This window comes from Python bivittatus, unplaced genomic scaffold, assembly GCF_059951505.1.
Source record: "Python bivittatus isolate LINGU-HERP-01145 unplaced genomic scaffold, Pbiv_v1 ctg000480_np1212, whole genome shotgun sequence".
Taxonomy (NCBI): domain Eukaryota; kingdom Metazoa; phylum Chordata; class Lepidosauria; order Squamata; family Pythonidae; genus Python; species Python bivittatus.
The window spans coordinates 31,294,407-31,307,816 of NW_028277075.1; the positions used below are offsets into that span (position 1 = coordinate 31,294,407).

Consider the following 13,410-nt stretch of genomic DNA (forward strand, 5'->3'; position numbering starts at 1 on the left):
TTGTAAATTATATTTTCACTTGTATATATTAGCTCACGCTACTGAATTAATATAATTATCTTAGTGTTTAGAATAAACTCATTTATTTAAGTGCTGTCCATGTGTCTGTATCAGCTCCTATCCTGACCATTCCTCTGACAATCCTTTAAAATATACACAAATCTCCTTATAATCTACAAAATAATTTAGGTAAATGTTAAAAAATACTGATATTAAAAAAGGTTCAAACATATGCAGCAATGGAATAGAATGAATTTAAAATTGGAAAAACACAAAGTTGAGAGAAACTCAATTGACATACAGACCCTTCCTTACTTCACATATGTAGGAGACCTTATAGAACAATTTGCAATATTATTTTATGACTCATAATATTAGATAAAAACAAAATGAACTACTTTATCTGTGTAAAAGTCTGCTGCAATGTGCTTTGCACTAAGATTGGGAAAAATTACATTGGAACATAAGGGAGGGTAAACACAGCACCTAATATACAGTGGGGCAAAAAAGTATTTAGTCAGCCACCAATTGTGCAAGTTCTCCCACTTAAAAAGATGAGAGAGGCCTGTAATTTTCATCATAGGTATACCTCAACTATGAGAGACAAAATGGGGGGGAAAATCCAGAAAATCATATTGTCTGATTTTTAAAGAATTTATTTGCAAATCATGGTCGAAAATAAGTATTTGGTCAATATCAAAAGTTCATCTCAATACTTTGTTATATATCCTTTGTTGGCAATGACAGAGGTCAAACGTTTTCTGTAAGTCTTCACAAGGTTTTCACACACTGTTGCTGGTATTTTGGCCCATTCCTCCATGCAGATCTCCTCTAGAGCAGTGATGTTTGGGGCTGTCGCTGGGCAACACGGACTTTCAACTCCCTCCAAAGGTTTTCCATGGGGTTGAGATCTGGGGACTGGCTAGGCCACTCCAGGACCTTGAAATGCTTCTTACGAAGCCACTCCTTCATTGCCCGGGCGGTGTGTTTGGGATCATTGTCATGCTGAAAGACCCAGCCACGTTTCATCTTCAATGCCCTTGCTGATGGAAGGAGGTTTTCACTCAAAATCTCACAATACATGGCCCCATTCATTCTTTCCTTTACACGGATCAGTCGTCCTGGTCCCTTTGCAGAAAAACAGCCCCAAAGCATGATGTTTCCACCCCCATGCTTCACAGTAGGTATGGTGTTCTTTGGATGCAACTCAGCATTCTCTCTCCTCCAAACGAGTTGAGTTTAGATGAAAACGTTCTACTTTGGTTTCATCTGACCATATGACATTCTCCCAATCCTCTTCTGGATCATCCAAATGCTCTCTAGCAAACTTCAGACAGGCCCAGACATGTACTGGCTTAAGCAGGGGGACAAGTCTGGCACTGCAGGATTTGAGTCCCTGGCAGCATAGTGTGTTACTGATGGTAGCCTTTGTTACTTTGGTCCCAGTTCTCTGCAGGTCATTCACTAGGTCCCCCCATGTGGTTCTGGGATTTTTGCTCACCGTTCTTGTGATCATTTTGACCCCACGGGGTGAGATCTTGCGTGGAGCCCCAGATCGAGGGAGATTATCAGTGGTCTAGTATGTCTTCCATTTTCTAATTATTGTTCCCACAGTTGATTTCTTCACACCAAGCTGCTTGCCAATTGCAGATTCAGTCTTCCCAGCCTGGTGCAGGTCTACAATTTTGTTTCTGGTGTCCTTCAACAGCTCTTTGGTCTTGGCCATAGTGGAGTTTGGAGTGTGACTGTTTGAGGTTGTGGACAGGTGTCTTTTATACTGATAACAAGGTCAAACAGGTGCCATTACTACAGGTAACGAGTGGAGGACAGAGGAGCCTCTTAAAAAAGTAGTTACAGGTCTGAGAGAGCCAGACATCTTGCTTGTTTGTAGGTGACCAAATACTTATTTTCGACCATGATTTGCAAATAAATTCTTTAAAAATCAGACAATGTGGTTTTCTGGATTTTTCCCCCCATTTTGTCTCTCATAGTTGAGGTATACCTATGATGAAAATTACAGGCCTCTCTCATCTTTTTAAGTGAGAGAACTTGCACAATTGGTGGCTGACCAAATACTTTTTTGCCCCACTGTAACTAATTGAAGGAATTGTGCTTGCTTTAATAAATCACACTCTGTGTTCCAAACCACCACTTCCCAATCAGGTCCAAAATACTGCACAGCTTTACTCTATGTGGGACTTATCTTTACTATTTTGTAATTACAATTGATAAAAAATGCAGAAACTAGGCTGCTAATCAGTGCAAGGTCCAGGGATCATTTCTAAGTCATAATTTAATGTAGTGGTTCTAACCTTTAAACATCTAACATTTTATCACAGATCTAATGGATCACCTCTCCTGGTACAGAACTGTCCAGATGCCAAGAATCGCAGAAAAGCCCGTTGTCAAAAGCCTTCTTTGCATATGGAAAAGGGCCACTCCTGCATTGCTCTCCAGTTAGGGAATTTCTCTCAGAAAGTGCATTTGGTTCTCATACTCTCATGGTTTAGAAAACATGTAGAGACACATCTCTTTCACAAAGCTTCCAATTGTTAATTTATTTTTCAATTGATTTTAGTAATATTAATTTATGTTTATATTTTGTTTTTGTTGTACTTTGTTAGTTGCCCTGGGTACTCACAAATAAATAAGTCAATTAAACCCTTGGCCACTGTAAACATCTGCTGTTTTGTCTAGGCAGCCAGAACAGGACCCAGGCTATTGTCTGGATTAAAGTGCAATTTCTGGCATATCATCCATCACCTAAATTACAAGTACATAAATAAAATACAAGTATATGCAAGTATACATGTAGTAAACTGATATAAGTTCCCTTCAAACTCAAGAAACTACATATCATCACAATCTGCTTAAGGTTCTGCAGGCAGCTGAGCATCACATCAAGTGTCCAGGTCATTCCACCCATGCCTTTCACCTTCCTCTCCCCTCACAACTACTTGCAAATCGGCTTCCTTCTCTGTTTCAGCCTATCTAAAACATGAAATTAGCAAAATGCTCTGTTCAAATCAGGTGTTACCTTATGAGAAGTGTTTCTGAACCTTTTAAACTTAAAATAGCACTGTTGTGAGCGTGAAACAATTCTGGAACAGCATTAGCACACTTCTAGTAAGGTTGAAACAACTGATTTCAAATTCAAAATTAATTGAAGCATAAGTACATTTCATATTCAAAACTTTTTGCACAACTTTAGCAGACATATACTATGCAGTTTTTCAAAAAACAAGTTTTATTTACCACAGCAATGAACTGACCCAACCAGATGCTGTCTCTTGGGACACAATGTTAATGCCTACATCCTTGATGCTCCATTGTCCTCACTGGCCATGCACCCACATTGCAACATCCAACTGGGCAAGCTTGCTGACCAGTGCAGCATTTTTTAGAGGTATCAGTATGTTTTTGTTGGCTTTTTTGGACCTGAAAAATACAGTGCTACTGACTGCAGGAAGTTTTAGAAAACTTTTAGTCATTCTTAAGAGGCAAAATTGTATTTCATATTTGTTCATTCTTTGTACATATACAAAATGAAATGTTTTTGATTTTTTTAATGAGGTTTAGCAGAACTCCTGATTCAAAATTGCCCTCAAATTGCATTAATCATATAAACCTTTGTAGCCCTAATTAGTTCTGTTTTTCCCTTTTGGGGAATAATATGTATGCCAGTTTTCCTATTCAAACACGAGGGTTGAGTAAGAAGTAATGCTTCCACCTCTATAAATTTAGTTTAAATAAGAATATTTTAATAAATGAAATAGGAAAATATTCCAATGCGATGCAATGAACTCTTTTACTACCTGTATTTACTTCACATAATCATTACCATTCTCTATACATTTCTGCCAATAATGGACAAGTTTCTTAAAGCCATCACAAAAGTATTCCACACTGTCTCTTCAACCAGGTCTTGATAGGACTATCTATTTCCACCTCTTCATTTGAGTCAAACAGATGCGCACAAAGATATTCCTTCAACCTTGGGAAAAGATGCAAGTCACATGGCACAAAATCTGGACTTTATGGCAGATGGATTAAGATAGTGAGATTCAACTTCACAACTGACTCTTGGGTGGCTTGTGTGGTGGGAGGCCTAGTGTTATCATGCTGCAACAAAATTTCCTACTGGTACTTTCAAACTCTGCTTGGTTGTTGTTTCAAGGTTTTGAATGTTGCAGTGTAACACTCTCGAGTTGACAGTGGTGCCAGGTTCAAGGACATCCATGTGAATAATACCACTTGCATCCCCCCAAAAACTGTAACCACAAGTTTTCCTGGCAAAGCCTGAGTTTTGATTTTTTTTTTTTTCCCAGATGAAGCTTTGTAATGATATTCCATGGAATGATACTTCCTTTCTGGGTCATAATGATGACTCAATGTTTGGTCAGCTGTCACCTTGCTGTGAAGGAATTCCTCACCTTTGTTCTCAGAAAGTGACAACAACTGATGGTAAATTTCAGACCTGAATCCTATATCTCTGTCATTAGCATGCAAGGAACCCATGTTGCAAAACCTTTTGATATAGAGCAACATCAATAAAGTGACCTACACATTCTTGTGAAATGCCAAGCTTAGTAACATCTCTCTGAGTAATCTGCCAATGTCCTTAACCAATTCATCAACCTTTCTTATGTGATATTAGTTTGTTGCTATCATAGCTCATTCACCCATTCTTGATTACACGAATCAGCTTTTCTCAGTTCACCATCCTGATATTTTTTTGGCTTGGCAATGCACAGTACTCATGTCAACAGTCATCACCATAAACAACCTGAATTTGGCAGTGAACTTCAAACGGAGGGATTCCTTCAACTGTCAAAAAATTAATCATAGTGCATTGCTTAAAGTGTAATGATGAGTACTCAATGCAAGCTTCCATTTCATGAACAATAGCAACACAACCTTTCTTCAAAGCAACTCCCCACCACTTGAAGATGAAAGTGTAGAACACATCAGAGCTTCTGGTACATCAGTACTGCCATCTGTTGGCAAGTACTATTCAACCCTCATATGAAGCAAACATTACAAAAATCCATAGCCATATCTCATCAATATAGCAAAGAAGAGTAACATCTTAATATTTACCATCATGAGCCAATAAATCACAGAAAATTGTATCACACATATGTAGAAAAGTGAACAGGTACTTATTTGGAAGTAGCAGTGCTTCTCATAGCAATATTATCAAAGAGATTTTGGCCAGAGAAATTTCCCACCAAACGTCACACTATTATTTTGTCAATGGACTTACTGTCTATTGACTTACAGACAATAAGTAACTGGTTTATACTTCAGTTATGAAGTTACTACACAGCCTTAAGCAAAACATTCCCAGTATGTCTCTGCCTCCTTCTCCATGTGCAATACTGAGAAAATGCAACCTTATTGAGTTCTATTACTGATTTCTGAAATGGATTATATATACTTTGAACACCTACTAGAGAGTATCAGCTTCCTGTGAAGGGATCGACGTCCATAAGCTATCCCACTGACAAAAAGAAATGAGATGGTTTTGCTTATTCCTGTTTCCCTTCTAGAATACTGAAGAACCTAAAGCATCAAGGAAGGTAGTGTTGGGAGGCACAGGAGAAACTGACAAATATTGCTTCTACAAAAGGAAGCTCACATTAGATATGAGTCCCTTGCATAAACTAGCAGGTAGAAATTAAGACAGACAGCTGATTTAACTTTTTTTATTCCATGTATGAATTTGCAAATAAAACAAATTTTACTGAGATTTGGATACATACATAAGCATTTAAACAAACGTTAGCTATTTCAAAAAAAGGAAGTAGTATTTATAAAGTAAACAATTATTTAATCTTTTAATACCATCAACATTCTTATCATTCTCTCATCAAGTTGCTTGATTCAGCAATACAGTACTTTTAAAAGACACTGTTTTTTACTACTGACAATCAGTTGTTGAAAACTGCATATTCATTAAAACATGCACAACACAGAACAACCTTTCATAAGGAACCTGAATGCTTACGACATAAATGTTCTCAGTTTCAGTTCAATAATCTTTATTAAACAATGTCATACTATTACTGATCTCACAGTTAACAGGACACAATACCTTTAATAGTCACGTTTTGGTGTAGTATCCCCTGCAAATGGGGGGGAGGGGGGTCTCACTTCCTTTCAGATACAGACATGCACACACATAAACATACAGAGTCTTATCTCCTACCCACTGGCATACAGATTGCATCAATCAGCTAATCAGTTGGGAAGGAGGATGAACAGCAGGCTGATGCTGGAACAGCTGAGGAAAACACAAATTAGTCAACGCTGTCTCTTTTCCCAGCACTACACATTTGCCCTATAGGAAATGTAGAAACTAATCAACTAGAGTGCATGAAATGGGGGAGGGAGGACAAGTTTTGTAGACTATGCAGAAGATGGCCAAATGTCATAAGCACTGTCTATATGTAACTAGTTGCTTTGAGTGCAATAAATAATTGCTAAGAAGAAGGATTCAAATTGTCAATTTGCTCCATGTGAATTACTAATTCACAAGTTATTTAAAGGGACTTTATTCTGATTTAAGAAACAAAGGAAATGCTTGAAAATTTATTAAGGGTAGAATAAGTCTATATGTGAATATATTTTATTTAGTTATTACATGATAATTTGGGTATCTGAGCATGAGTATGCACTTTCCCTTTATCATATTTATATTTTAACATCATCTTTATAACACACACCTGGACACATAAAGACCTCATTAAAGTGATTTTGCCTCATTTTATTTTGAGGAATAGCAGTTGCTCAACCCAGAAATGAGAACATAATCATAATAAAATATACTACAATATTATTGAAAACTCATGGAATTTTATATTTTTAAATTATAATGCTATATTTCTTGCAATCAATGTTCTAAAAATTATCTAGTACTGTAGAACTCAAAACACAGAACATCATTATACATACTGTTGAATTAGCACTTTAAGCATTTAAAGTGGTCAAGGGAATGAACAACTCCCTTTTTGAGGAAAGGCTATAAATGTTGCAGCCCAAATACAGTAGTCTTACTAAAGGAGGTCACAATATAAATCTACATGTATTGTGGCAGCACTTAGCCAACCTTGGATGAACTCATCCAAGGCTAGCTTAACGCTGCCACATGCTGAAGCCCAACATTTCTTAGTAATAATCATTCTAAAAATTTTTACAGCATAATGGCAAGCTAATAAGCTTGGAATATACAGGTTAATACTCCTTGTTCTTTGAAAAGTAGATTAGAACTAAATACTCAGAGTAGTAGTTTACATTCCAGGGTTAAGGTAAGACTGAGTGATTAAGATAAAATGTGTATTTATCATTTAATAATAACAGAAAATGTTTGCCAATGGGAATTCTTAATATTTGTGAAATGGGTTTGTCAACTGTTAATATAGGTGTAAAACTTATAAAAGGAACTCCTATAATGAATTATTTCAGGAAATAACACTGTCCATTTTCCTCTACATGAAAGCAACTTATCCTTCTATCCTATGTAAAAATAGGATAGAAGGATATCCTATTAAGAAATTAAATTATTCTTTTTGGTTACTGTACTCTATTACCACAAAAGTGGCCAAAAACCCCCACAATGGAGAGATTGATAAAGCTAAATCTAGAATTCTGCACTTCATGTGCTCTACTTTTCAGGATCTAAGGCTAAATTCCTTCTCCTCAGTACCTAATATAAGAATGAAGCTTAAGAAAACACTGACAAAAATAATGATTACTACATTGATATTAATAATTTTAAAAATACAACTTGTACAATTTGCAGTGTATTTGGCTACAAAATCATGACCTTGTCAGATTACTCTATTGAGCAATAAAAAATACTAAACACTATGCTCTTATTTGAAATTATCATTGTCAAAATCTCAGTATACCTATAATATTGTAAGATCAGTGAGATTTGCAACTATACAGCTGCACCTTGATATTTCTGGAAATAATATATATAAAATAGGTTTAAGACTTGTTGTAAAAAAAATATTCTTGCTTTAGTCTCAAAAGTCATATAAGAAAGCATTTTAAAAGTCATTAAAAAAGCATTAAAAAAAAAGCAGAGGAAGGTAGTGTGGTATAGCGATTAAGACTATGTTTCCTAACTCTGGCAATTTCCAGGTGTGTGGCTTTCAAATCCCAGAATTCTACTTCCAGCATGGCCATTTATAAGAATTCTGGGAGTTGAAATCCACACACTTAGAAGTTGCCAAGGTTGGCAAACACTGGCTTAAGGAATTAGATCGGTACTGGGGAGACCCAAGTTCTAGTCTACCCTCAGACACAGAACCTCCCTGGGTGACTTTGGGTCAGTCAATCTCTCTCCCCACAATTTATGTACAAGATCGTTGTCAGGAAAAGTGGTTGGAGGGAGCACTGTGTATGATGCCTTAAGCTTCTGTATAAAAGGCAGGATATAAATCTAACGAATGAATAAGTAATCCTAAATTCCGAAAATGAAATTTGAAATATGTAAACATTTCACATTTATCTTATCTTCTCCAATATGTCTACAGTTTCTATAAATAAACTTGCCTCCAAAGATATAGGTAGAAAAGTGTATACATGAAAAAAAATCTACAAATTTGATTTTTGTTTCTTGCCAATTTCTATCTGCCATACTTTTGTCTCTGCATAGGCAGCTGGTTACGGTGTATGTTTCTTTCCCATCAGCAGCTTTCATAATTGTATATTCTACATACTACTGTCGTAAAGGAAAGAAAAAAACTACCCTATTACATTCTCTTAGCTACTGATGATGAATATCAGAAACTGGTAGTTTCAGTACTAAGGGAAGAGAACAGCGCATCATCAGACTCAGGGATTTCCCTCTGTCACATTCAGGCTCAGGAAGGTTCCAATTAGCTATTCATAGACAGACCATAGACTTCCTCAAAATCTGGGACAACCAAGCATGCAATACACCAACACAGAACTCTCTTTTTAGGAGAGCAATTATGATTCAATACCAAGGCTAAATAAATGCATTTCCAATTACCTATTCAATTTCTCTTTCAGCTATTTTAACTTTTTTTCATTCAACTATTTTATCTTCTCTCATTTTTCAGTACAGAAAATTCAAGTCTCATTGTCCAGTTTAAGAAAATGTGTTTAAAGCGCAGAAGAAACAATTCTATTTAGGAAGAGAATTCCACATCTCCAATTTAATTTATTTAATAATTGAGACCTTTACTTACCACTCAAAAGTAAGACACCCCAAAATGGGAAAGAGAAGGAAAATAAATGCTTTGTTCTGTAACTCACCACAGAGATTGGCTATGTCCTAGAAGTTATTTTCCAAGCAAAAAGGCAGGGCTAGCATCTAAAATCAGCACCAACAGGCAACTAGCATTATTTCAGCGTGTCAAGAACACCTCCACTCCCAACCCTTACCACTGAAGGGCATCCTACTAGAAGCATTCCTCCTCATCTATACTTCTGCTCACCTTCTCCTACCAAAGTAAGCAAACAAATGGTAGTTCAAGGATATTTATCAACCTTTCCCCTATGGCTGGCAGACAAAATTGGGCCTAGAACCATTGCCCAGAGGGCCAAGCAAAGAAACAAACATGACTGCTCCTTGAATGGGCTGAGAAGTAACCCAAGAAGCAACAATGAACAGGCATAGTTACAGTCTCTCCTCACTCATCCTTCCTCCCCTGAGGGACCAGTTAGGCTTAGCCCCAACCATTATCCAGTCCAGTGCAAGAATAACAGATACAAAAGGAAGTGTTCTTTATTGCCATCTCTTCTGTTGAATCACCCAGGCAAGGAACACTGGTAAGAAGAGGCCACTTACAGCCACTTGCTCACATGCTATTTCTGAGGAGACGGTATCAGCTATTTTCTACCATATTGCCTGGGAAGAGGACTAAGGCAGCAGCTCCTTGTAGCCTTCCTGGCTACTTTCTCCCAGCCTGGGCAGGTGTCCCTTGAATTGGCTGCTCCTTCCACTCACTTGTATCTTCCTCCAGGTGGTGCAGCTGGAAGGACTGAGCACACTGGGCCCAATCCCAACTGCCGTGCCACCTAAAGAGAATGTGGAGGCGTCAGTAACTGTTCCTGGTTGCTCCGCTGCAGGCTTGAGCGGAGGAGAGGTGGAGGAGGCTACAAGCAGCAACGGCTGCTGTTTCTCCCTTCTCCCTTCCCCCTCCCCCTCTCCCTCCCAGCAGCGTAGCTGGGAACGTGGGCCCACCACGGGCAGGTTGCCGAGGGCTTCCACCCAAGGCTCGCGATCGTCCCTTCCCCCACGATTCTTCCTCTCTCCACGCTTGAATCGCTCGCGGCTTTCCCCCGGAGTGAGAAGAACGGAAGGACAGATTCTCCGAAGTGTCTTCCACTGAAAGCGGCCCAGGTGCAGCGGTTCCCACTCCGCTCCCCTCCGCCAGGATCGGGATGCCGAGCTCGGAATCCTCCTGGGCTCGGAACGGATCACGCCGCCCGCTCCGGTCCGTCTAGCCAGGTACTTTTCCGGAGCCCCCGGTTGCCCCTTCGCGCCCGAGGCACAGCCGGTATCTCCGGGGCCACCCTCCTCCCCTCTCCCCCGGGTTATTTACGGGCCAGTCCCCAGCGGGAGCGGCGAACTCGAGGCTGCGGCACTGAAAAGCCTCCCGCCCGCATGCGGCAACGAGAGCAGCGCCCAATCCCACCACCGCTACGGTCGCCCGCCAAGGCAGCTTTCCCCGCGCTGCTCCTTGTTCACCTCAGCTGGCGACGGCACGACGCTGCGAGCCCAGCCCGAGGGAACTGGGAGAGAGAAGCCGCAAGCGGCGCTCGGGGTCCCGGTGCAGTGACGGCGGGGCCACGGAGGAGAAAGGTGGCAGCAGCGTCGGCGGCGCGGCGCGGCGCCCGCGGCGGGGACACCCAGCACGGAACAGCCTGGCGGAGAGCCGCAACCCCTGGCCACCTCTGCCCCGCTTCCCAGTCGCGGTTCGTTACCTGTGAGAACCCCGACGCGGATTTGGTGGTCGTGGTTCGTTAAAATCATCCCCTCCGACGCCATGTTTCCCAGCGCAGCCACCGCACTGACAGGGAGGCGGGTGGGGGGAGTTGGGGGGAGAAGGAGCGCGAGAGCGAGGAAGGGGGAGGAGGGGAGAGGGAAAACGGGCGAGGTGGAGCGAGCGAGGAGGGGTGGAGCCAGTCTCGAAAGAGGCGGTCCTGAGAGCGCGCGCGGTTAGGCCGAACTGCACTGACGGGGCGGGCCAGGAATGGGAGGAAGGCGGAGCCTACAAAGGTCAGACGAACCAGAGCTGCCGAAGGAGGAGCCAAACACAACGCGGGCGAGATTTTAGCGAAAAGAGGATTCCTTAAGAGCTGCGTTCAGTCAAGAGCAATCGAATGCTGAAAACGGCTTCAGTACTGGCTTATTTTATTCTGCTCCTGCTCTACTCCTTCAGATACGATTGGGTTACGAGAAGAGCTGGGGAGGTCCTGCTGTAGTGGTGCGGAGGGAATACGAAGTTGATGGCTATTTTATTTTTTGCGCAGAAAACCTACGAATCTCGCCTGTCGGCGTATTCCCAGTAGCTCTTTCCGTATTCATGAAACAGCGGGACTATTTGGAGAGATCACGTCCTGCCTTAGCTGGAATATGCCAGTATTCTGTTGCGTGCACTTGCACTGCACCGACACATGCATCAGTCACCATTTTTACATCCACACGTAATTGACTGCATCGCGAAGCACTGGCATATACCGCACTGCATTCATACGTGCAAGCTGCCGCCTGCACCTACTGCGATTGACAGTTACCCGGTTCCTCTGCAAACAGGTTGCAGTTATTCACATTACACCCACGTTTATTGCTCTATATTGCATGCCCGGCATAGACACTCCACGGAAATTTCTTGCTATGGCAAGGTATAGAAAGGCAGTGAAATGGAAGAAGATCAATGTTCAGGTATAAGCTGTTTGAGCATTTAATTTGCCTGTCAATGCAAACCTAATGCAATGTGTTCTCTTTCTGTTCATTCACTGTCTTGCGTAAACCTGCCTCTGCAGTTTCACACACCTGCATGGCTTGTAAATGCATACAGCAAGAACACTTAACTGTACTGTACCATATTTTATTTGCTATGCATGGACACAATCTTTGCAACCATATTGATAAAAGCCATGATGTGAACACGGAATTAGCATTACAAGTCAATATGGTGTCAAATCCAAGCTATATCACAATTGCTCACAAAATACAAATACATTGCACAAAAGTCCACAGATTTTAAATCCATACATCTTTTTCACACATACATTCTGGAGCATTTTGAATTGCTGTTTCACTAAGGTCAATGGTTGCACACATTCTACACAAAATTTAAATACTTTATGCCACAAACATTAAAAGTTAGAATAAAAAGTTAATTTATACAGTTGTACTATAAGTTCTATTTTCAAGTCTAACAAAATGCAAAAATGGTATTAAATAGTTAATTTATAGCAATCACATCTGATTTTTTAAAAATAGTATATTTAATCTTACTGTGTTCCAAGAACTTGGGGCATTGCAACATATTTAAACAGAAAAGGAGAAAATGAAGTACAGTACTCAAAATATATCAACATCAAAGCAAATGCTCAAAACAGCATGAGGAACTCCCACATACTCAACACAAATGTAACTCCAGCCATAAAAAAACAAGACATCAGGATCTTACCATCAGGAGCTCATCACAGCTCTAAAACAGCAGAACAATCACCAAAACAGAATCCTTTTCATAACCTCATTATATGAAGTTCATATAACATTTGTAGCCTAATACTTTCAAGTGTTTACTTGAAAATCAGTTTCACTATGTTCACTGAAGCTTATTCCCAGGTAAGTATTTATAGAATCCTAATTTTATGGGTACATATCCAACATGCTGTTCCCTTTCAGAGTAAGCAGTGTTGTACAAAGCACAGAAAGGTGGTAAGCCAAAGCAATTAAAGGCATGAAATAACAAAATCATCCAAGTATAACTTTATTTGTCTTTCCCTTCCTCTCAATCCAGTCATTTTCTTTCATACATTTGTTTTATTTATTTATTTATTTATGTATTTATTTATTTATTTATACATCACATTTATATAGCTGCCCATCTCACACAAAGCGATTCAACATCCTTCTTACTTACTGATCACTTACTTTGTATTCACTCCACATTCATACTTGATCCTATTTCCTCTTATTTTACCCTCACACATAAGTACCTCATTCCCACTGCATTCACCTTACATTTATGTTCCTCCTGATGTACCAAAATCATACTTCCATGTAACAAAGTGAGCATAAAAACACTACACAGCCATTTTTGCTTCTTTCAACAAATATTAATTCATAATAACAGACCACATACTACCCACTATCTTTCTACCAGCATTTGCACATCTTAAAATTTCTCC

General features: G+C 39.9%; 1 protein-coding gene across 8 annotated transcripts in view; it reads right to left on the reverse strand.

Moving 5' to 3' along the window:
- GPHN (gephyrin) overlaps positions 1-11,208 on the reverse strand; it is a 284,049-nt gene extending 272,841 nt beyond the window's left edge. Inside the window, exon 1 of one of the 8 annotated variants that reach the window (XM_088145626.1) lies at positions 10,969-11,208. In XM_088145626.1, the coding sequence (XP_088001752.1) occupies positions 10,969-11,032 (64 nt within the window). In that variant the 5' untranslated portion in view covers positions 11,033-11,208. The remainder of the gene's footprint in view (positions 1-10,968) is intronic. The other 7 variants (XM_088145622.1, XM_088145627.1, XM_088145628.1 and 4 more) reach the window with 7 other exon arrangements.
- Positions 11,209-13,410: the final 2,202 nt, after the last annotated feature.